Below are 24,042 nucleotides of genomic sequence, written 5' to 3'. Positions count from 1 at the left end.
CGTAGGCAGAGATTTTCGCGCGCAGGCAGGGAGGGAGGGCGCGGCTGCGGCGGCTGGGCGAGGGTTGCACCTGCAGCGGGGGAGAGCCGAGCGGCGAGGGCGCTTCCACACCTTCCCAAGCCGCGGCAGCGTCCGGCGTAGGGGAGCCCCGCCATGGCTGTGGTGGGCTTTGACTTGGGCTCGCAGAGCAGCTACGTCGCGGTGGCCAGAGCCGGGGGTATAGAGACCGTGGCCAACGAGTTCAGTGACCGGTGCACCCCGTGAGTAACAGATCCGGAGGGTGGGGTGGATGAGTGTCAGAGGCAGGCAGGCAGGCGAAATCTCCTTGCAAAGGGTCCGGGGCAGCAGGAGCGTCGCCCTCCCTGCCATGAAGGGAGATAAGATTGCAGGCTTTGCAAATGCAGGCGTGCGATGCACCTGTGTCAAACTGAAGGCGACAATGCCTGCATCTGATGGAAGTGATGCCACATGGCGAGCTTCCGAATCTTTGCTCTCACGCAAACCCCGTTGAGTGTATGTAGGGCTTACTCGCGAGTAAGTAGCGATCAGGTAACAGCCTTCTATAATGATGATGATGATAGGTTTGGTGGTTCCCCACGCACGATGAGGGCAGACATCCGCTGACAGTTAACTATTATCCCCAATTCTAACCGCGGAGACTTCAGTGGTGTTTACTTGCATGTAAGCACGTTTCCTTGTAAATGAGTCCCGTTGAGTTTAGCGGAGGTTGCTCTCAAGTAATTGTGCCTAGGGCTGCAGCTGTTGTTGTTTTTTTAGAAGCGGATCCAGCTGTGTTGAATTAGATGGGGGGTCCTAGGAATGATATTTAATTCTTTCCAAGATATGTGAGCTGCCTAGAACGTGGCAAACGGTTCTTATTTCACACGTGTATATATCCCACCCGGAGAGCTCAGTTTTGTTGTATTCCTCTCACCATTGCCGCTTCCAACATCTCATGCATGGAAATGTAAGAGTGCATCATAGAAGCAAATGATTCCTCTCACACTTCCCTTAGCCTGTGGTGGGCATGTATATAGGGAGAAGATGTTGAGTATGTATTGCCTTTTTCCTGGATTCTTGATTGAAGAGGGAGGGGCAGAGATGATGCTGCAGTGCCGTCTCACAATCTGTGTCCACTCCCTATCCCCAAGCAGTTGCCACCTACTTAGTGCTTAGGCACTAAGGAAATGGGAGAGGGAGAGTGATGATGCAGTTTGAAAGAAGAGCTTGCTGGATCCTGTGCAGCTATGGGGAGATGGACTAATATTCAGGAATCTTAGACCAGGATCTAGAAGCTTCTGGAGTTTTCTCTCCTCCGGATAGAGACGGAGGATGCAAGCAAATGAATAAACTGTATTTTCTGCCTATCTCAGTAGGGCGGAGCATCAACCCAGAGTGGGCCTTTGAGATAAAGGTTAGACTGGTAAACTCTAGAAAGTTGAGATGCCCATTGGGGTGGGAGACCAGGGACAAGTGCCCATTTCCACACCCAAAGCTGCCTAATTGAAAGCTTATGCATTGTTAATATTTTAATGCAATAACAACACTGTTGTCTTGCATTCTTCAAAATGATTTCATTTAACCTCCCGTTTGTTAGTAAAATGGAATTATTGTGTCGCGAAATGATGCATGTCTAAAAAGTGTGTCACCAACATGAAAAGTTTGGAAAGCTCTGCTTTAAAGCCATTTTACCACACCCTTTCCCCAGAAGTTCAGGGGGTATGAAAATGTTCATAAAAGCTATTTGTAAATAAGCAACATTTTTATTTAAATTGCAATCCCTAGAATGTACTGTATTGCATCTGAGTGGAGTATGTCCTGCCTTCTCTGTTGGAAGCAATATGTCTCTGAATATCAGGTGAGGAGAGCACTGTTGCACTCAGATCTTGCATGTCGACTTCCTAACAAGCATTTGGCTGATCACTGTGAGCAGAGAACAAAAAAAGGAAACGAGATTGATCCAGCAGAGTATATTCCACAATTTGTGTGGAACTTGGCATTTCCCCCAACTTCTCTTTTCCCCCTCCCTGTTTGCTTCTGAGAGCAAATTCCATAGTTTAACCATACATACATCATGTAAAGAAGTACTTTCTTTTGTGTGTCCTGAATCATCCACCTTCGTTGGATGTCCACAAGTTCTAGTGCTCAGGACCACAGTACCTCATGGACCGCCTCTTCCCATAAGAACCAACCTGGACCCTGCATTCATCATTTGAGGCCCTTCTTTGTGTGCCTCTTGTCGAGGTCCAGAGGGTGGCAACACAAGAACGGCCTTTTCTTCAGTGGCTTCCTGCTTGTGTTTTTATGTTGTAAATCACCCCGTAATCCTTGAATGAAGTGTGGTATAGAATTTTAATAAGTTAATAATTATAATAATTTATGAGATGAAGAAAAACTTTTCTCTACCCACTTTCTCAATGCTATGAATGATTTTATACAGTCCTATCATTTGGTCTTTTGTTTGCCTGTTATCTAAAATAAAAAGGCCCAAATGCTGCAATCTTTCTGCATAGATACCGTAAGTTGCTTCATCCCTTTGATCATTGTGGTTGCCCTTTTCAGAAACCTTTTCACCTCTACAATAGCCTTTTTGCAGTGAGGCTACCAGAAATGTACACAATTTTCACACATGCCATACACTGGGTCAACATCTTCGTTGAGCTATACGATCCAAAGGTCTCATTCCTGGTCATTCACTGTCCGTTCAAAACACACAAGCATACTGTATGTTAAAAAAAAAATGGCCCCAACATGCATCACTTTGCACTTGCTTATACAAGCTATACAGCAGGCATAGGCAAACTCTGGCCCTCCAGATGTTTGGGACTACAATTTGCATCATCCCTGACCCCTGGTCCTGTTAGCTAGGGATCATGGGAATTGTAGTCCCAAACATCTGGAGGGCCAGAGTTTGCCTGTGCCTGCTATACAGTGACATATCTTTGAGACAGAGGCTCAATTCCAATGCCTTTGGCATGGAAACTCGGAGCACAGCGGGATCAGGACAGAAGAAAGTTTCACTGCCCATTATGGAGGGAATGGATTGCACCCAGGGCTGCTGTTTTCATAATACCTGTTACCGTCATTTGCCTTGCAGAGAGCTCCACTGTCCTGAGTTTTGTTTCCACTCTGATTAAATTACTGGTTTTGTACAAGCTGGGGGGTGGCTCAGGGATTTCCTTCAAGCAATCTTGACCCCCTGACCAATTGACCTGTGATTCAAGATCAAATGTGGAAAATTCCAGCCCTTGCATATTTTAAATTATCAGCACTGTCAGCTCTTAACTGTGCCATATGGTGCTGTTCTGTTGGGACTTAGGTCATTTCAACACTTTTACCTGCAGCAGCAAATATGTAAATCTTTGTAGAAATGAAGTATTTATATAGTTTTGGGCAGAAGTTAGTTTTTTAGTATCTTCACTGTGCTGACACAGGCAGTCACTATTAGGTAGGCATGAACTGATGCTGTTGTAAATGCATTGCTTTAAAAATTCTGATTCCTGGCCACATTCACACCATCCATTTAAAGCGCTGCTATACCACTTTAGCGGTTGTTACAATATAATGATAATTTATTTTTTATACACCTCCCATCTGGCTGGGTTTCCACAGCTGCTCTGGGCGGCTCCCAACAGAGTCACTGGGAGATGCCTCACAGCTACAATTCCGAGCACCCTCAACAAACTACAATACCCATGTTTCTTTGGGAGAAGCAATGACTGCCACAGAGCGCTTTAAATGCAAGGTGCAGAAGGAAACGTTTACAAGTACATGTTTTTAGATTCATCGAGCGATATCAGAGATGCCTGCCGGCCTCTCAACCAATGGCAATTTACTGTGTATATTATAATCACTGGTGGATTACTTTCTTTTCAGATCGGTGGTGTCGTTTGGGTCCAAGAACAGGGCAATTGGCGTGTCTGCTAAGAACCAAGTGAGTCATTCTCTGAATAACAGCAAGGCAAATTACACTGGGAAATTAGTAAAGTGGCTGTTTTGAAAATGAGACACTGGGAATAGGGGGAAAAAATTACCCATGCTGCTTCTCAGAATGTATGTTGTTGAAATTATACTAATAACTGCTGCTAGACCTGTCAGATGGGGAGAGGACTATTATGCTCTGCTTAGAGATTTCCCAAAGGCATCGGTTTGGTCACTGTGAAAACAGGATGCTAGGCTAGATGCTGGACTCTTTCCTAATCCAGTAGATCTTTTCTCATGTTCCTATACTGGGCAGAGAGGCAAATGCTGAATGTAGCCCTTCAAGCAGCTGTTTTCTACACTGCTTGGGCTTTGCAGTGACCCAGCAACTCATCAGATGGGGCAATGGCCTGTCCCCCTTTGGCTGCTGCTTTTTAAAGTACCAGGTAAACAGATGGTACTACATATATTATTCATCTATCTATCAAAGCCAAATCTGAATTGTAGATTCAATTGTAGACTCACCTATCAATCATCCAACATCATGACCTGCAGGGATTAGGGTCGGGGGCAGTGGCGGAGGAAGGGGGGTGCGGTCCGCCCCGGGTGTCATTGTGGTGTAGTGGTTAAGAGTGGTAGACTCGTAATCTGGTGAACCGGGTTCGCATCTCCGCTCCTCCACATGCAGCTGCTGGGTGACCTTGGGCTAGTCACACTTCTCTGAAGTCTCTCAGCCCCACTCACCTCACAGAGTGTTTGTTGTGGGGGAGGAAGGGAAAGGAGAATGTTAGCTGCTTTGAGACTCCTTCGGGTAGTGATAAGGCGGGATATCAAATCGAAACTCCTCCCCTTCTTCTTCTTCTTCTTCTTCTTCTTCTTCCTCACATGGACCAACCTGGATCCTGTGCTCACCATCCATGTGCCCCCTCCAATGGAGGAGCAGAGAGTGTTGACACAAGAACATACCCTCTCAGCCACAGCTCCTTTTTATTGGAATGCTCTTCCCAGGGAGGCCTGCCTTGCGCTTTCATTACTTATCTTTAGACACCAGGCAAAAGTGTTTCTACCAAGCCATTGACTTTTCATTATCTCTGGCTTCCTTCAGTGAGTGGGATGTTTTAGTCCTGCCCTTTAAAAATATGAATGAATTACAGATTTTACTCTGCTTTAGTTTTATGCTAGTTTTAATGCTTTTTTAATGTTGTAAGATGCTTTGAGTTACTTTTAAAAAAAAAAACTAATGAGTTAAATAAATTGTGTCCCTCCCACCTGTAAAAGTTGGCTTGCAAGAAGGAGCCAGTTAGAAAAGGTTGCTCACCCCAGCTTTAACTAGCAATAATAAATGAAACTTGAAGCGATAAACTGAACTTGAAACATGCCTATACTTGAAATGCACCTTTGCTGGCAATAGATCTCACGTTGTTTCTGGCATCTTCTTTGACAAGATGGCCAGTCATCAGGGTTTTCTCTCTCTCTCCCCCCCCCCCTTCCATTTGTAGTTAATTACCCATGCAAAGAACACAGTGTTTAACTTCAAGAGATTTCACGGCCGTACGTGTAACGATCCTTTTATCCAGAAGGAGAAAGAGCAATTGAGCTACTCTGTTGTTCCAATGAAAAATGGAAATGTTGGAATAAAGGTAAGACAAATTCATTGTTTCTATGATTATTATTATTTTTGTCAATCTCCCTTCATAAGATAAATGGGAGTACATCACACTATGCCAACCTTGACTGCAGCTCATGGTTTGTCTGGAGCAAGACAAACCATGACCTTTGGTTTGATGGTAATGTTGAGTCAGGAGTAGAGAATCTCTGGCACCTAATTAGGTCTTCTCGGCGTCTCCATTTGGCCCAGCCATGTCTGCCCATCTTATACTTGATGTAACAAAGGAGGTAAAGGGGTTTGTAGGCACCACCAGTCAGCTGTAACGTGTCATCTGAATCGGATAAACTGTGTTTAAGCTTTAATGTGTGGTTTGTTTGGAACAAACCAACCTCAGGTCATAATTATGCAGCTTACAGCTTATTTCAGCAAAACATCGTTAAGATTTACCACAGTTAGGGTTTGGATGAAATACTAAGCTATGCTTAATTGAAAGCAAAAGCTTCTCGTGGCCACACTGGAGGAGGGAAAGGCTCCCTGCTACTCAGGTCATGATTAACCACAGTTTATCTTTATACCGGAATGTGGTTGTTGTGGCTTTTTTTTCCACCCCTCAAACTTCAGCCTTTTCCTCAGATCTTGGCCTCCTGTCGGTTTTCTCACATTCTCAGGGTGGGGTGTTGCTCATTTACACAGACCGGCTGATGCTCATCCACAGCTAGCTTTGACTTTCAGGTGTGCAATAGGAAATGTTTTTGGAAATAATTGTTTGGTAGAACAAATGTTTAGTGATTAGAATCTAAGAATAATAGTGGGCTGACCTGGCTTGGGCCCGGTTGGAATGCTGTAATCGTTGTTTTCAATTGTTTCTTCAGGTAATGTACATGGACGAGGAGCATTTATTTAGTGTGGAGCAGATAACAGCTATGCTGCTGACGAAACTGAAGGAGACGGCAGAGAATAACCTCAAAAAACCTGTCTCCGATTGCGTTATTTCAGTAAGTAGCTCCATTTAACCTTGCATTTGCATTCGTCTCCTCTTGTGCTGACCCTGTAGAAGCTTTTCAATATTTTGTTGTGCAGGCATCTAAGCAACTTTATTGAATACAGCTGGACCCGGCGGATGTGGGGGCATCTGATGCTGCAGCATTGGGGAAGCTAAGCAGGTGGAGAACAAAACAGAAGCCTCAATGGGAATCCTCTGGGACACCCATGTAAATGTGGAGATATTGTTAAGATGTGAAAAGAAAACATTGCATTCAGTTACTTACAGATAAGAGTAATGCAGGGTGAATTCTTTTAAAAGAGGCCCCCTGGAACATGTGTACCCTTGAGTCATATACAGGACTCACCCTGTATATGAGTGTAATTGAAATAGGCAACAGATGATGACAAGTACTAATAGCACATATATCAGTGTTTTTCAACCACTGTTCCGTGGCACACTAGTGTGCCGCGAGATGTTGCCTGGTGTGCTGTGGGAAAAATTGAAAAATTACTTTATATATAGTCAATATAGGCACAGAGTTAATTTTTTAAACATTTTCTAATGGTGGTGTGCCTCGTGATTTTTTTCATGAAACAAGTGTGCCTTTGCCCAAAAAAGGTTGAAAAACACTGACATATATCATGTATTAGTGCAAAGTGGTGTGAAATCCTGTGGGCAGTATCCAGCATTCCTTTTCTGCCAATGCAAGAGACTTCCACTTGTGGGATGAAACTTCCCCTCCTCTCCTCTTCCTTGCATCCCCTCCCCTTGTACCCTCAAAATCAGCTATATTGGGGTAGGGGGACTTTCTGAAGTAGTTTGGGGACAGGGCTGGAGGCGAAGAAATGAGTAGAGTTCCATTGTACAAGGTGAGTTCTACTTGTGGAGCATTGGATACAACCAAGACACGAATAAATCATACAGTAAACACATACACAATGATTATGAATTCCTAAGTTAATATAAGGCTTTTAATTAATTATACATTCACATGGATAGTTGGCAAAAAAATTGAATTAATTCTACATCATAAACCACCAATGTGTGTTTTAAAATTGGGTGGCCTATGTTGAAGACTTAAAGGAAACTGATTTTTGCCAGCTTTCCATGAATTTATAATTATGCAAACGAATTATGTAAATGTAGTATATTGCATGTTGCTACAATGTGCCATTCCTTTTAAAATAACTGCAGAAGAGTGAGAATCTGCATTTTAAAACATTTATTTATATCCTGTACTATTGTCTGCTAACTTTATTTGCTTGGTATTTATATACTTAAGCATAAGTTGGGGTGAAGTTTCTTTTTGGTAATAATTGAATTTATTCTGTGTTTGCTAAATTGTTGACTTTCGTTATTTTGAACTTACCGACGTGTTTTGTATCTTGTATATTTGTGTTTCCAATGTTCTCTATTTTGATGTTTTGAATGTGTGCTATAAGCCACTTTGGGTACAGCTCGTTAAGGAAAAGTCACAAAATCAACCAGTCTTCTCAACCTGTTACTCAATGCAATGTCCTTGCTGAAATCAACCGTCAAGGTTGCACTGGGGCGGTGAATGAGAGGCCAACTTAGTAGTCAGGGCTGAAACAATGTGCCTTTAAATTACTGCAAAAGAAGCCCGGAGAGATTGTATTTTAAAAACAAATTAGCAGGACTTTTCCTCTCGGTAACCCTCTTTACCTCTATCTGATCGCTTCCCTTAGGTTCCATCTTTCTTCACTGATCCTGAAAGGAGGTCTCTGCTGGATGCTGCTCAGGTTGTGGGCTTGAATTGCCTCAGGCTCATGAATGACATGACAGCAGGTGGGCCAATGAAATTTCCTTCCTGTTCACATAGAGCAAAGTTTCTCCTCTCACAATTATAGCCACGCCTACCGTCAGTGTGAAAGCATATTGTGAAAATGTGCTGTCCAGGCATGTAAATTTTCTCAGCAGATACGTAAGCTCGGAAAACTGCTTCTGGAGTTCATAAGGGCATTAGATGTCAGCTTGTTAACCTTTTTATGAAGGCCCCATGGTTGGGGATGGTGAAGGGAAAAGGCAGGCTGGAACTATTCTCCCATCTTTTTTGCTACATTTCTGAGTAAGCGAACTTTGCTATCTCAAGTGTATACCAGGGTTGAGTGCAGCGTCACCTCCCCAACTGGAAGTGCCATTGACTTTCTAGCTATCGCAAGTAGCTTTGACTTAACACCAATGGTTTGTCTTTTCCCAGTGGCCCTGAACTACGGGATTTACAAGCAGGACCTTCCAGCTCCGGAAGAGAAACCACGACTGGTGGTGTTCATAGATATGGGCTACTCAGCATTTCAAGTCTCCGCCTGCGCTTTCAACAAGGGTAAAGTGAAGGTAGGCAGAGCCTGAGGGGCAGATATGAGCAGACCTGTTGGCGAACTCGTTTCCGGGAATGTGGATGCAGAACGGCGAAAACTGGAAAGGGGAGGAGAAAATCCCTATGCAGAGTGTTGCAAACAGGACAGAAAGCAAGCAGCATGTGGTCAGCTGGGGCCAGAGGTCCGAGTGGTTCAGCTAGGAGTGGCGTTAGGCAGCGCAGAGCCACAGCAGGAGCTTCCTGGCTGCGGTGCTGCTGCTACTTCCCACGAAGGGGAGAGGGAGGTGACAGGTGAGGTCAGGGCTGCATCTGTATCAGTGTAATGTGAAAAATGGGATAAACAACACAATGCCTAGTCTCATGTCTTGAGGAGCACTCCTCCCCAAATGTGGATGTTCTGAGATAAGAAACCAGGCGCACCGGGTTACCATAGCAACAGAGGTCGAGTGTGTGACTGCTGAGTCATTCACCCTCCCATTGGCTCAGGGATGTAGAGATAGGTATAATAGTCTCTGGGGCATTGCCTTCATTGGGTCCAGTTACATCTCCTGGTGCTGTCCTGGTCTGACTGTGAATCTGTGAGAGTCGGGAAAAGGTTTTGCACAGCAGCGTTGGCTAGCATGGCAATAGTGTTAGCAGATCTCTCTGTACTTATGTATCTTTAATTCAGAAACCAGAAGAACTGTGTATAGTAAATAGCAGTGTCTTGTGCCTGGAGACAGTGAACACTTTGTTGTTTTGCACTGTGTGGGAGAGGAGCTTTTCCCTTAACTAGGGACTCTGGAAGAAGCTGTCTCCTGGGAGCAGGAAAACCCTGAAGACTCTACTGAGACTCTGCATACTGCGATACATCACATGGGTTGCGGTGTAGTGAACTACCAACTGGCTTGCACAAGTTGCTAACAGTCGGCGTGTTGATGGGAGTGCCAGATGGGCTCTGTTGGTGTACCTGCACAACTCCAACCTCCCTCTCTCCCAGGGAATGGCAATGGCATCACTGATGGGCTATTTATTGCTACAGCTCCACCCCATCGGGTGATCCACTCCCGTCCTTTCCATTCATCCTTCTGCCGAGTTGCCTGTCCCCAGTGTTCAGCATCATGTGGCCAATGAGCACACTCCACTCCTATTGGACAGTCCTGGGGTTCCCTCCGCCTCCCTGCATTAGTTGTGCTTCTGTAAATTTTGTGGGTCTTTTGTGTATCTGTATTGTGGTATCATTTCGGCCACATGAGTAACTGCGCTCACACTGGAACTTCGGAAATAGACAGAATGACAGAATCTTACCCATGAATTATGCCTGCTTGATTTGAGTATGTTCTCCCAAGCTGGCCCTAAACTGGTACTGCCTGTGTTGATTTAGCATGACCGGGAGCTTTGTGTATGTTTGTACATGGATGTCAATGTTATGATTAAAGAACGCTGGTTGGTAGTGCCATTTGCTTAGCCTTTGTATCAATAGTCATTTCATTCGAGGTTTGAATGACGGTGCTATGTAGGGCAGCTAACAATGCCTTCTTTTCTTCCAACCAGGTGCTTGGCACAGCTTTTGATCCTTTTCTGGGCGGAAAAAGCTTTGATGAAAAACTAGTGGATCACTTCTGTGCTGAAATAAAAGCCAAGTACAAACTGGACCCCAAATCTAAAGTACGGGCCCTTCTTCGTTTATACCAGGAGTGTGAGAAGCTGAAAAAACTAATGAGCTCAAACAGCACAGATATCCCACTTAATATTGAATGCTTTATGAATGATACAGACGTGTCTGGAAAGATGAATAGGTGAGAGATCCATCTGATGCGGTTAAATTGTACTGGAAAGAATAGATTGCATGGATACCTTTGAACAAAAAGACAAACAAGAGGAGGTTTATACTTTATAGGAAATACGTCAGATATAGCTCTGTGTTACCGTTCTGTCACCACAAGGATTTCTGCTTGCCCTGTGGGGCGTTCTTCTGCTCCCCCTGCACACCCCCTAAATCTAGGGTTTCCCCCAACCCTCTGGAGCAGATTTGGGGAAGGTGCAGGGTGCACACAGTGGCAGGAAGAGGAGAGGAAATTGTGCAAGCGGAAGTCTTTGCACTTACAGGATGCAGTAGCTGAATGCCATCCTTTGTAAAATGTGTGAAGTAGCCCTTTCTAGGCATGCACAGGAGCTACTAATGGAGGCACCAGTGAACAGTCCTTATCCTTGTTTTGACCAGGCACAGAAGCGCCATGCCCAGCGAGGTGGAGCTGCAGTGCTAGCTTCCTGGCGATGGTTTTGCTTACTGAGGAGGAGAGAGGTTGGTGGGGGTGCCAGCGCACCCGCAGGATCTCCGGATCAACTTCACTGTGCAACTCCAACCTCCTTGCCCCACCCTTCCTCCTGCTAAGTGGAAGTAACAGTAACACCCCTGCAGGGATGCCTGCACAGCAGCTCTGACTTACCAGATGAGCCGCTTCTGGACAGGAGGCAGTTGCCGTCTTTCTCCCCTTTCAAGTGAAAGCTCTGAAGATTCTGTATCTAGCCACAATATGTGAATGTGTTTGCCATCAAACGCCTGCTTTGGGGCAGCTCCTCCGTTTCCATTTTGTCCCTAGTTCGCGGGTGCGGAAGAAAGGCTTTCTCTCGCCTTTGAACCAACCAAGGCGATCAGGGTTGAGCAGCGCCATGGACTGCCTTGGCTGGACTCCGAGGAAGCCTCAGCCCTCGGTTTCTCTTTGTGTTTTGTCTGCCTAGATCCCAGTTTGAAGAAATGTGTGCTGACCTCTTGCAAAAAATAGAGATTCCCCTTCGTTCCTTGATGGACCAGACTCAGCTCAAAGTGGAGGATGTGCACGCTGTGGAAATCGTCGGCGGAGCCACGCGCATGCCTGCTGTCAAAGAGAAGATCGGGAAGTTCTTTGGCATAGACGTGAGCACCACGCTGAACGCCGACGAAGCTGTCGCAAGAGGCTGTGCCTTGCAGGTGTGTGGGCAACACCCTTCCTCCTTCCGGGTGATGGGTCTCTTGGCTTCAGCTGGTCCACACTTTGGGGGTGCCCTTGGAAGGAAGCACTTCTGCTGGAGAAGTGGCAGGTGGTGGGGCTTTAACCCACCCAACATTGATCTGTTCTAAATCTCCCCCTGCCCTGCTGGCAGCTTTCCCTCCACAGGTTAAAAGCAAGTACTTATTAATTACATGTATGCTTCCAAAACAAGTCTTGATATCATGTTGAATCCTTTTGGATATACGTACCTGGCAACTGATTTTAGTGTTGTCTGGTTTTGTTTGAAATATGTAATTCTGTTTAATGGTCACCCACTTTCTCACTTGTAAATGTGCACGCATCTCAACTGATGTGAGTTTCCCGGGGGGGGGGAATCCCTATGCAAATTAGCCTCATTGGGAAACTTGTTGCTCCTGTCTTTAGTAAACGAAACTTCAAATGTTTGACGCTTCCAAGCTTGCGTTACGTTGCATTTGTGGTCGGCATCCATTTATTGTAACTCTTGAGCTTGCAAAAGGGAAAAAAATTATACGGGGAAAAACTTTAAAAATCCTGGGAATTTTTTTCCCCCATCCTACCACACCGGTTATCCTCGAGTTGTATGGCAGATCCGTAGCTTCTGAATTAACGTATTACCTCATGAGTATATCTACTGGTTTATTTTATGCTATTTATAGTCCGCTTCTCAGGCAGACCTCAGAAAGTAATTTTCATGAGATTGGTACAAAAATAAGCATTTTTATTTTTGGTAAAAAAAAAAAAAAAGTTCAAATACTGTAAAATGAAACAGGTGACTTGTTTGTGTAGAAGATGCTGTTTCTACTTCTGTCCTCAAGATAAGCTGGTCCTTTTTTGTTGTTATATAATAACTTAATTCCAGGTAACATGTCTCACTAGGATTACATCATAAATTGGGTTTTGCCGGTATAACTTCTGCACACGAAGATGCTTCTTTGTCTCTCATGTTTAGTCACTTCTGTTTGGCTAAACCAGTAGCACATCCCATTGTTTCTTCCTCATGTCTTGCTTTCTCTGAGCTAATGGATAGACCTTAACTGGGTTTTTTTTCTAATTCCATCTTTTTATCTCTTAGTGTGCAATTCTTTCTCCAGCTTTTAAAGTTCGAGAATTCTCCATTACTGAATCCGTTCCGTTCCCAATATCACTGCTGTGGAGCACAGAGTCTGAAGATACTGATGGGTAAGAACCCCCCCCCCCAAAAAAAATCCTGTTCTTGCACAACTGACCTCCTAATGTTAGTGTGCAACTCAGGTTGGGGCTAGTCAGCTGCACAATTGGGGCTTGTGTACCTTGGATTTTACAGATAAGACATCATTGTATGTTGTACCCTGCATGGGAACTGCGGGAGGCAGTGGAGGATAGGGCTGCCTGGCGTGCTCTGGTCCATGGGGTCACGAAGAGTCGGACACAACTGAATGACTGAACAACAACAACAACCCTGCATGGGTACAGCTGGTGATGTACAAGGCAGGGCAGCTCTGTTGGGGTTTAGGAAGAGCTGTAGCTCATTGATAGAGCATCCGCGTTTTGTGTGGAAGGTCCCCTGTTCAGTCTTCAGGTAGGGCTGGGAAAGATTCTGTCTGAAACTCTGGAGAGCTGCTGCCAGTCAGTAGACAGTGTTGAGTTAGGTGGACCCAGTGGTCTGACTCTGTATAAGGCAGCTTCCTATGTTCCTGGATAGGAAGATATACTTTAGATGACATTGATGAGAGGTAATCTGACCCAATCAAGTCCTGAAATAAGTAGCTCGCTATATATTAAAGTCTTGCATGCAATACACATTTTACAGCAAGTCAGATGTGGTGGGCAGTTGCAATCTACTGTAAGGTTGGCTTCAAAATAATACTGATGTCTGACTTGTTCTCCCTCTCTTTTGTTTTGACTGTAGAATTCATGAAGTGTTCAGCAGGCATCATGCAGCACCTTTTTCCAAAATCTTGACTTTTTACAGAAAGGGCCCATTTGAACTCCAAGCTTTCTATTCTGATCCCGGTGGCACCCCCTACCCTGAGAAAATGATTGGTAAGTGAATGTTCCCTTCTCAGCCAATATACCGGTTGATGGAAAACACAGAAGGGGAGAGGACTCTTGTGGTCAAATCCTGCATCTGGTTGGTCACTCTGAGGACAGGATGCTGGACTAGATGGGCCACTGGCCTGATCCACCAAGTTCTCAAGATTTCAATCCTTGGCAGTGTTTAACAGTATAAAATTGGCATTGCTAGTCCAATAATGGCCTGGTACACGCATAATGTTAAACACTGGTTAATATGACTGTGCAGTTTCATTCCTCCCTTGCTGTGTCATGATAGAAAGACAAAATCAGAGCCTCGCTTAGTGTTTCGTGAAGTTTCTCTCCAAACCAACCATGACTGGAAACCAAGATTTGTTCTTGGCTTATTTGTTTGCGCCTTAGCATGGCAACAGCAGGAGTGGGAAACGAGTGAAGTGAGAGCTTTACAGCAAAATGTGCCAACATGCCAACTTACATTACCGTAAACGGTTTTTAACTATGGTTTAATGCTTTGCACAAACCAGGACATTGGCAGGAGATTTGTATCTCTGCACTACATGCAGAGTTGGCTGTGTGGTATACTGCAGTAATGTTGCACAAAGTTCCTTTTCTTAAAAAAAAGAAAAAGTAGCATTGGGGTTTTGTGTACACACCCAGTATTTATTTTTTTTAACATTGCAGTGCCAACTGGTTGTGTCAGTGTTGTTGAAACAATAACGATAATTGGAATGGAGTTTCATGCCCATTCGTTTCATTGGATCTAGTAACGTTGGCTTCAACTCTTAAGCATTAAAGTCATAGACAGTTTGAAAATTTCCCATCCTTTTTTTTTTTTTTTAGTCTTGCGTCTCTCGATAGTTGAGGGCCTTGTAGAAACGGCATGGTTTGGGGAATAATTTACGACTCTCGTGCTTAACTTTGGGATCACTCTCTTGTTTAAAGGCAAATACGTTATCCAGAATATCGCAGCTCAGAATGATGGGGAGAAAACTAAAGTCAAGGTCAAAGTTCGCATCAATACTCACGGCATATTTAGTGTCTCTACTGCATCTATGGTGGAGCAGATGAAAGCGGAAGAGAATGAAAATCACAGTGTTGAGGCTGTAGCAGATGCTCAGAATCAAAAACCTTTGGAGGAGGACATTAATGTAAGTTGGTTTCTTCACCTGGAATACATGTCCCATCCTTCAGTGGTAGGGCACATTCTTTCCATGCAGAAGGGCTGGGGTTCAACCCCTGACACCCCCAATTAAATAGCTCAGATAGCTGTTCCCTTTGTGTGACCCTGGAGAGCCATTTCCAGTCAGAACAGATGATATATAAGGCAGATTCCTATGTACGTCTGGTTGGTATACTTTAAAATTACTTAAGAGGAAGGAAGCTTTTTTATTCTATTTTCTTTTTCTATAAGATGGGAAGGGAGGTGATTCTACAGCCTTATGGGGAGAATTAGGCTGTGTAAATATTGTACCTTTAAAGCACACTCCCACCCCTGAGAATTCTGGGCACTGTAGTTTAAGGGTTGCTTTGAATTTTAACTCTGTGAGGAGTGAATTCTTCAAGGGGAAGAATGTCGTTCAAAGGTATAATGTGTATGCAGCCATAGAAATGGCGTGGAATGCCTTCCATCAGCCTCGGTTGGTGGCCCAGCTGTGCCCCTATCTCAACAGGGATAGCCTAACTACTCTTGCCTGTTCTCTAGTAACCTCTAGCTTAGATTACTGCAATGTGTTATATGTAAGGCTGCCTTTGAAGATGGTTCAGAAACTTCAGCCTGTGTGGAACTTGGCAGCTGGGTTACTCATGGGGACAAGATGGTTTGAGCATATTACTATTACACCGATCCTGGCCCGACAGCACCAGCTGCCAATTAGTTTCGGGCCCAATTCAAAGCGCTGGTTTTGACCTAGAAAGCCTTAAATGACTCAGTACCACCTCTCCCTGTATGACACTGCAATCATCATCTGAGGCCCCTCTTTGTGTACCTCCTCCTGAAGAGATCAGAAGACAGCAACACAAGAATGGGCCTTTTATGTGATGAGTCCCCAATTGCCGAATGCTTTTCCCAGGAAGGCTCACCTGGCACCTTCATTACTTACCTTTCGGCTCCAGGGGGAAGACATCTCTCTACAACCAGGGCTTTGGGCTGATTAACATTCTATGGCCTTTTAAATATGTTTGTGGGAAGGGGGTGTTACTGAATTGCTTTTATTTATTAATATGTATTACATGTTCTCATTTTGAATTACGTTGTGAACTGCCCTGTGATCTTTGGATGAAGGGCAATATACAAATTCAATAACTAATATATTAATATTAATAATTATTATAAATTGTGATATAGTACACAATTCACCTATCAGAGTGGATCATCCCTTTGGGGTTGTTCTTATAACTTGGATCTGAATTTCCATCAGCCTCAGTCAGGGATGCTGGGCATTTTAGTGTAACAACATCTGGACAACTGCAAATGATTTATCTCTGGCAAAATACTTCTTTGTGATGCACTCAAAAGTGACAAAATAATAATAATAATAATAATAATAATAATAATAATAATAATAATAATAATAATAATAATAAAAAATATGGTTTTTTGGAAAGCTTCTTGCGGTATCTTGTTTACAGCCTGTGTGTTATCGAGCATTAAATTTGTTGTAGATTCTTACTGAATCCATGTGCATGTCCTATTCACATCATTTGTGCCTGGGCTCCCATTTCAGAACTTTATCCAGCAGGGCAATCATGAGGCTGGAGATCAGCCCCAGGTACAAACAGATGGTCTGCAGACGTCACAGTCTCCCCCTTCTCCTGAGACTCCCTCTGAAGAAAACAAAATCCCAGATGCCAGAAAAGTGAGTGACCCTTTAATGCCTTCCGCCGAAGGAAAAGTAGAAATTCAATTAACTCAGTATAAAAGTAATCTCCCATCAAAAGACTATAAGCAACCTGGTGCTCCTGGCAACGTGTGTTGGCAGGATCATTCCAAGGTCGCTTGAGATTGTGCGAGAACTTTAAAAACAGACTTTCTGAGAAACGCCTGCCAATCCGGGATGTGTCAATGCTCTTTCTCTGCTGCCCGCCCCAGGGAAACGAAAAGAAGAACGACCAGCCTCCTGAAGCGAAAAAGCCCAAAATGAAAGTGAAGAATGTCGAGCTGCCTATTGAGGCGAACTTGGTCTGGCAGCTCGGAAGAGACCTGCTCAACATGTACATTGAAACGGAGGTGTGTGAAATTAGTGTCGGCATTGTATATACAAATAGCAGTCACAACCTGAGAGGGTAAAATCCTTAAACAACCCTGTGAGGGCTATGCATGCTCAGTTGGTGCAGAATAGCCGGGATGGTGGTGGTGGAATGGGCACTGGACAGAAGCACTCCACACATCCTTTTTTGTGGTTGCAGGTCCCACTTGTCTTAATCTCAGGCACCATCTGCATTATAAATTTAAGGCTCTGTCATACCACTTTGGTTAAGGATTCTGAGAGCTGCTGGGAAAGTCCTATTCCCCCTCACAGAGCTCCAATTTATCAGAGTGGTTTTAGCAATCAATCACTCTTCCCAGGGAACTCTGAGAATTGTAGCTGTGAGGGGGAATAGGAGTCTCCCAACAACTCTCTTAACAAACTCAGTTCCCAGGATTCTTTGGAAAATTCTTACATCAATTTCTATAAGAATGTATGGGAGTATATTTCTGTGTGTGTGTGTGTGCGTGTAAAACACATATTTGTTCTTTCTCTCTTCCCCACCTTTCTCTCTCTCTCACTATTTCTTTATAATAGAAATTCTTCCAGTAAAAGATTAATATTGTATTGTATTGATTTATTGTTACGGTTCTCAACCAGCACGCAAATTATATTGGTGACTATTTAAAAAATGTGAATAAATTAAAAGCTTTACAGTACTGCATTTGTTTCACTAATATTTATTGTAAACAAAGTCTTTGAAGGGCCTTTGTGTTTCATTTCGCCGAGTATAGTTACCTGGTCTTCAGAATTTGATGATTTAATGTAATTGTTTTTGTCAATCAAATAGGGCAAGATGATTATGCAAGACAAACTGGAGAAGGAAAGGAATGATGCAAAGAATGCGGTTGAAGAATATGTTTATGATTTCAGAGACAAGTTATCCGGACCATATGAGAAATTTGTGTGTGAGCAGGTACTTACTTCATTTATTCAGCATATTTCTGTACCATCCTTAATCAAGAATGCCTCTAAGGTAGTTAGCAAAATGTAAGTTAAATACTGTATATATTCATCAAACAGTGGCTTCAAATATTTAGCGTATCGTAACGCCTATCCCAACTAGTTTTCAAAATATTATAAATTCCACAAACGGAGTGGATTTCAGCAGCTCTTGGTACATTTGACTGTAAAAGTAACAAGTAGATTAGTTGGCACCAGTATCAACACATGTGTAAAATTATTTCTAGGAAGCTTTTTGATAGTCAGTTTGTCAGAGCTTCCCTCAGATTCAAGGTGGTTGATTTTTAAATCTAGCTATTACTTGGCAATCAAAATCTCCTTTCTTTATGTTGGCTGCCTCGACAGCAAGGCGAGGAAACTCTTCAAATCCAAGGGCTGCTTTCTGTCCTGGGGGGCGGTATATGCCCAATGGTAGTTGGGGGAGGCAACAGATGTCCCCACATGAAAGTCAGCGTTTTTCCAGCCCCCCACCCCCATGTTTCTCCATCCAGGCAAGCAAGGGGCATTATTGTAGTTCAATGAGCACAGGCACTCAGAGGGTGTGGCATGACTCATGGGGGGCATGGCTTGGGGAGAGTTGTGCGAATCAGAGAGAGGGGCCTGCTGGGTTGCATTCAGCCCCTGGGTCTGCTCTGGAGCATCAAGAGTTTAAGGTGGTGCAGATGGGGCTTAAAGGCCCAGTATGGAAAGGAGATCAGCAATTGGAGCCCAACCCAGTCTTTAAGGAATGGTCCCTAGCAGGACTCCTGTTATGAATGTAGAGGCTAGTGAGGTATAGACAAGGAGTGTTAATCTACTTGCAGGGTGGAAGGGGCTCAGCCAGCCACTCTCCATTCCGTCTAGAGCCGTGGTTCCCAACATGGGGCACATGCCCCCACAGGGGAGCAATTTTATTTTTAAGGGGGGCAATTTGGAAGCTTGTTTAGACCAAGTTAATGGCCTTTAAGGCTTCCTCCACGTGAATGGGAGTTCACTTTTTGAAAAATCAGAATTTTATGTCACGGGGGGGGGGGTCAGGATTTTAGAGGTGCTTAGGTGGGCCATGGCCAAAAAAAGGTTGGGAACCACAGGTCTAGAGCAGGGATCAGCATGGTTTAACCTCACGTGGGCTGGTTCACTCCAGAGGAGATCCCTTTGTGGGCTGGACCGCGCGGCCACAATTTCCGGTGTCTGCGCAGACAGTTTTTGGCATCCGCGTCTCCACAGATGCTATTTTCGGTGTGTGAGCATGCGCAGACACAATTTCCAGCACTGCAGAAGTGAGTTGCCGTGCCGCGCTGGTTTAGCACAGCGCGTGGGGACTCGCGGGCGGCTTGTGGGCCAGTTAAACGACCCCATGGGCCTTAGGTTGCCTACCCCTGCTCTAGAGTATTGAACCTCAGGGGATCTTTTTGCCTTGAGAAGTCATTCACTGCAGGAGAGTTGTATTGTGTCACGCCTTTCCCCAGATACACGGCGTGTGAGCTGGCTTCCACATTTACTGGAAAACCTCTTAAGTTTCCCCAGAACACTTAGGACTCCAATGTCAGGTTTCCCTCGGAGCTCCTTTTTCTCTTCCTCCAACAATCTTTTAAGATTGTGTGGCTTTATTTTGCACCAATTAACATTTCCCCTTGTTTTGTCAAGTTTCCCCGGTAGCGGGGTGGGCGCAATCTCAAAAACGTATTCTTGGGACTTTTGCTTAGGATCGCCACCGCTTCTCCACACTGCTGTCAGAGGTAGAGGACTGGCTATACGAGGAAGGAGAGGACCAGCCTAAACAGGTCTATATGGACAAACTGGCTGAGTTAAAGGTACGGTTACTTTCGTGATGTAGGTGGTGTGAAGGGAAGAGCTGTTATGGGTTGCTTAAATTCCTTTCAGGGGTCAGAACAGTCTTTGCAACTACGTAAAGCTCAATACAGTCTCCCATGTATTCTTATGCTGTAGATTTTATCAATGGATTACAGCAGGGTTTGTTTGCTTTTTTCAGACCCAGGCCCTACTTTTAACCCAAACATGCATTTGGGGAACTATTTTTTTAATCTTTTCCCATATATTTGCATGGTGGTCCCAGCCCACCAGTTGAAAACCCAGTTTATTAGAGAAAGTATAATTTATCCCATTATGAGGTGGTGTCCTGGTCGATTCTTAAGAGACCATATGAATATCTTCCTGGGTTCTGGGGCTGTCTAATAATTCTATTACTGGGATAGGTGGTGGCAATATATCTGAACGCTGGAACACCCATTCACTCATTTTATTTGTAAATTTGCTTTTCCTTACACACACACACAAAATCCTGCTCAAAGAAGCAGGGATGCATTTCAACCATACACTACAAAAACAATTTCATAATAACATAGCAAAACAAAAATATACTAACAAAAAGACCACATTCCAATAGTATGCATCTCTCAGACCTGCTTTGATTAATTCATCACTATTTGCCTTTACAACTGGTCCTCCTACGGATGTGATTTCTGCATTACTTTAATATTTTGCCATTTATTTAATGGTTAGGGTAAACATTTGACTTATTGGGTTTTTTTTTGTAGGGGGGGTTAGAAGAGACTTTAGGGGGGGAGGAAGATCCAGTGCAAGGGGGCCAAAGACCTACTCGTAGGCATTTTAAGTGGCAGATAAGCCATCTAAATGTTGCCTTGAACGTATTGTGAATCATTCTGGTCTCTCTAGAAATTTGGGACTCCCATTGAAGCAAGGTATCAAGAAGCAGAGGAACGACCAAAGTTGCTGGATGAGCTGCAGCATAAAGCGCAAAACTATGCCAAGATTACTGATGAATACAGGAGGAAGGTGTGTGTGTGATATCACTGACAACAAATTTGATGTGTTGTTGCTACTTGTTCAGCTGATTTATATCCCACTTTTTGACTAGTCTTCAAAGCAGCTAGTAACACTTAGAATTAATATAAATATGTTTGTAAAAATTTACACCCACAAAGCTCTAGTTACAGGTAGGTAACAGGTTGGTCTGCCATAGTCGAAACAAAATTATTAAAAAATCCTTCCTTCCTGTGTAGCCTATCTGAAGAAGTGTGCATGCACACGAAAGCTCATACCAATAACAAACTTAGTTGGTTTCTAAGGTGCTACTGGAAGGATTTTTATTTTATTTTGTACCCACAAAGCTGGATGCAAGAGTTAAAAGCTGCAATGTACAACAATTGAGACGTAGATTAAAACATTTTAAAAATAAGATATTAGAGCAGCATTTATGGTGCCAAAGGTCTCCTGAAATAAAACCATTTTAGCCTGCTATCTGAAACTTAGTGAGAATGGCGGCTGCCTGATACCTAATAAGAGAAAGTTCGGCCCACAACTGATGGGAGTTGTAGTCCAAAACATTTGGGGAAACCTCTGAGAACTTTTCTCATAATATGATTTTCATTCAGCCACTAGCCCAGCAAAAACTGCAAAGTTGAAGACAACAAACCAGTCTTCCACATTAATTATATATTTGATTTTATTTGGTAATGGCCACAAATTCAGTATGGTTTTAAGGCCAGATAAGCATTTTTATTTAATTTCCATGTCCCATCAAAATTTTCCAGCTTCATGAAGACATCATGTTTTGTCATAAAGCAAATTCCCCATATCTTCCTTTCAAAACTCTCGTTATCACAAACATACATTAATGTAATATGAATTCCTTTTTATATGGGAGATAATTAATCTTAAAAGCTTCCCCCAGTAGAATTATTCCACACACACACACACACACACACTGGTCAACCAAAAATTAGAAATAAACAAGGGAAAATGTTTTAATCAAATATTGGCTGTAACTTGTATGTCAGCATCATAAATCCTGTTTCTAATTGAGAGTTTGGCGATCTTTTGACAGAGCTGGCCCAGAGTAACCTCAGAAAACTCATTGACTGATCATATACCCATTATCCCTTGCATGATTTTTAGCGAAGTGCAGAGTTCAGGCATGAATCTTCCTGTACTTTTATATATAACCAACAATTGAGAATTTATATTTCACCATAAATGGTTATATAGCCCACTCTTGTTTCTTACATAGGAGGCTGTAAAATGTAAGGATGACCATTGGCCATGTATTTCCCAGATCTTAGAGCAGTTTTAACACAATGTGGGCCAGACACAAAACTCCCTTCTTTACATGAGTACCGAAATGGGAGAAGAAGTGCTCATTAGTCACACTTTCCTGTTTATCCCTTTTGAGGGGATTATGCAAAGCAGCACTTAGTTCAGGGGTTGCCTGAAACACATTTGAAAATACTTACTTCCAAGTTCTTGGTGTTTGGGAACCAAGGTTCCACTGTAGTCATAACTGACATCCTAGGTTAAGCATCAGATATAGGATATTACTTGTTCATCAGCTTGAGGATGCCAGGGAAAACAATCTCCATTATTCTGTGTTTCAGGATGAGAAGTACCTCCATATTGACGAAACAGAGATCAACAAAGTAGAAAAATGTGTCCGTGACACAATGGAATGGCTACACAACATTCAGAACGCCCAAGCAAAGCAAAGTCTAGATCAGGATCCTGTCGTGTGTGTGAATGACATCAAAGGAAAGCTGAGGGTAAGTGTTAATCATGGTACAGAAACACTTTCTGATGGTTCATCTCCCAGGATAGACGAGCCTAGGTGAAGTTCATTTTGAAGACAAAGGGGCAGAGCAGGGATAGATGTTGAGATATTGCAGAGCTGGGGCCTTCCAGACATTGCTGGATTACAACTTCCATCAACGCTGGCTATTGGCCATGTTGGCTGGCAGCTGGTGGAAGATCCAACAGAATCACGAGGGCCACAGGTTCCCCATTGCTGGTACATGGCATAGGATTAAAGATAGATCCTTTCCTCTCTGCACTTATTGGCTGCCACTTCTGGGAGTGGGAAGGTTTTGAGCATGGTGACATCTTTGATGCACTTTGTATTACTAGATGTTACGGGGAGCAGGAGAGGAGATGCAGGGCTGCATGTTTCTGCCATCAGCCAGGTTATCACAGTAATAAGTTTCTGGCCTAAGCAGAGCAGTTGCTTTTCAAGCATGTCAGGGTGACTGAGCTAAAATAAGGCAGTAGTTTATACATATTGGTCAACTGCATCAATATAATTTTGGGTTGGTTTTTTTACTTTCTGTTTTAGGAGCTGCACAGCTTGTGTGAGACCATTGTAACCCAACCCAAGCCAAAGGTAGACTCTCCCAAACAGGAAGAGCAACCAGAACCATCGCCTAATCATAAAAACGAAGAGCTGGAAGAGATTAAGAACATTGAGACGGTGCAGCAAAATGGCGACTGCCACATAAACGAGAGCCCTGTTAACATGGACCTCGACTAGACCCAATGCAGTTCAATGAGCAGCTTCATCATGGGAAAAGACTTCAGGTGTATTATGTGATATGGGGGGGGGGAACGTAATGTTTGAGGGGAGGTATTTATACTTTGTTTTAAAGAGGTTTGAGTTCTGTTATATTATTTGGGGAACGAATATATTGAAAAGGTAGAAGTTGAGATCATGATAATCCTAAAAGGAAAATTGCCTTGGTAACTTTCAGATTCCTGTGGAATTGTGAACACTTAACAAAATCTTCTGTGTGGGAATTTAACCTTTTGTAATCCGTTAAGGCTACTTAATATCAAGGGAATGTTACTAAAGGTATTGCTCCTTTTTAAAAGGGTTGCAGCTACAGCTTTTGTAGACACCAAGGTAGTTTTTCCTTTCTTCTCCATTTTTGATACGTTTCTTCCACTGGCAAAAGACATTCAGTCAAAGGCATACATGAAAACCAAAACTTTAAAGAAAATGTTATTTGTTCCCATTGTCCATAATATTTGCTTGACTAAAAAAATTAGAAGGAATATGTGAAGTAGCATGCAGAATTGCTTAAGTTCAACAAGTCGCTTTCATGTGTGGAAAAACTGAATGAAGGTTAAACTGATCCTGTTGTAAGTTCTTGTGGTGCCTTTAGTGAGCTTTAATAAAGTTCATTGAAATGGTG

The 24,042-nt window shown here is 43.4% G+C and overlaps 1 protein-coding gene across 1 annotated transcript; it reads left to right on the top strand.

Moving 5' to 3' along the window:
- Positions 1–105: 105 nt before the first annotated feature.
- HSPH1 (heat shock protein family H (Hsp110) member 1) lies at positions 106–24,042 on the top strand. Its single transcript, XM_033146455.1, has 18 exons — positions 106–260; positions 3,877–3,934; positions 5,421–5,561; positions 6,403–6,525; positions 8,222–8,321; positions 8,734–8,867; positions 10,384–10,628; positions 11,572–11,800; positions 12,916–13,022; positions 13,732–13,865; positions 14,799–15,004; positions 16,580–16,711; positions 16,945–17,082; positions 17,892–18,017; positions 19,750–19,857; positions 20,741–20,860; positions 22,459–22,620; positions 23,187–24,042. Exons 1-18 carry the CDS (start codon positions 154–156, stop codon positions 23,379–23,381), a joined length of 2,565 nt encoding a protein of 854 aa, XP_033002346.1. The 5' UTR covers positions 106–153; the 3' UTR covers positions 23,382–24,042.

Source organism: Lacerta agilis, chromosome 4 (genome assembly GCF_009819535.1).
Source record: "Lacerta agilis isolate rLacAgi1 chromosome 4, rLacAgi1.pri, whole genome shotgun sequence".
NCBI classification, from domain to species: Eukaryota; Metazoa; Chordata; class Lepidosauria; order Squamata; family Lacertidae; genus Lacerta; species Lacerta agilis.
This window is presented reverse-complemented; position numbering and strand designations above follow the sequence as displayed.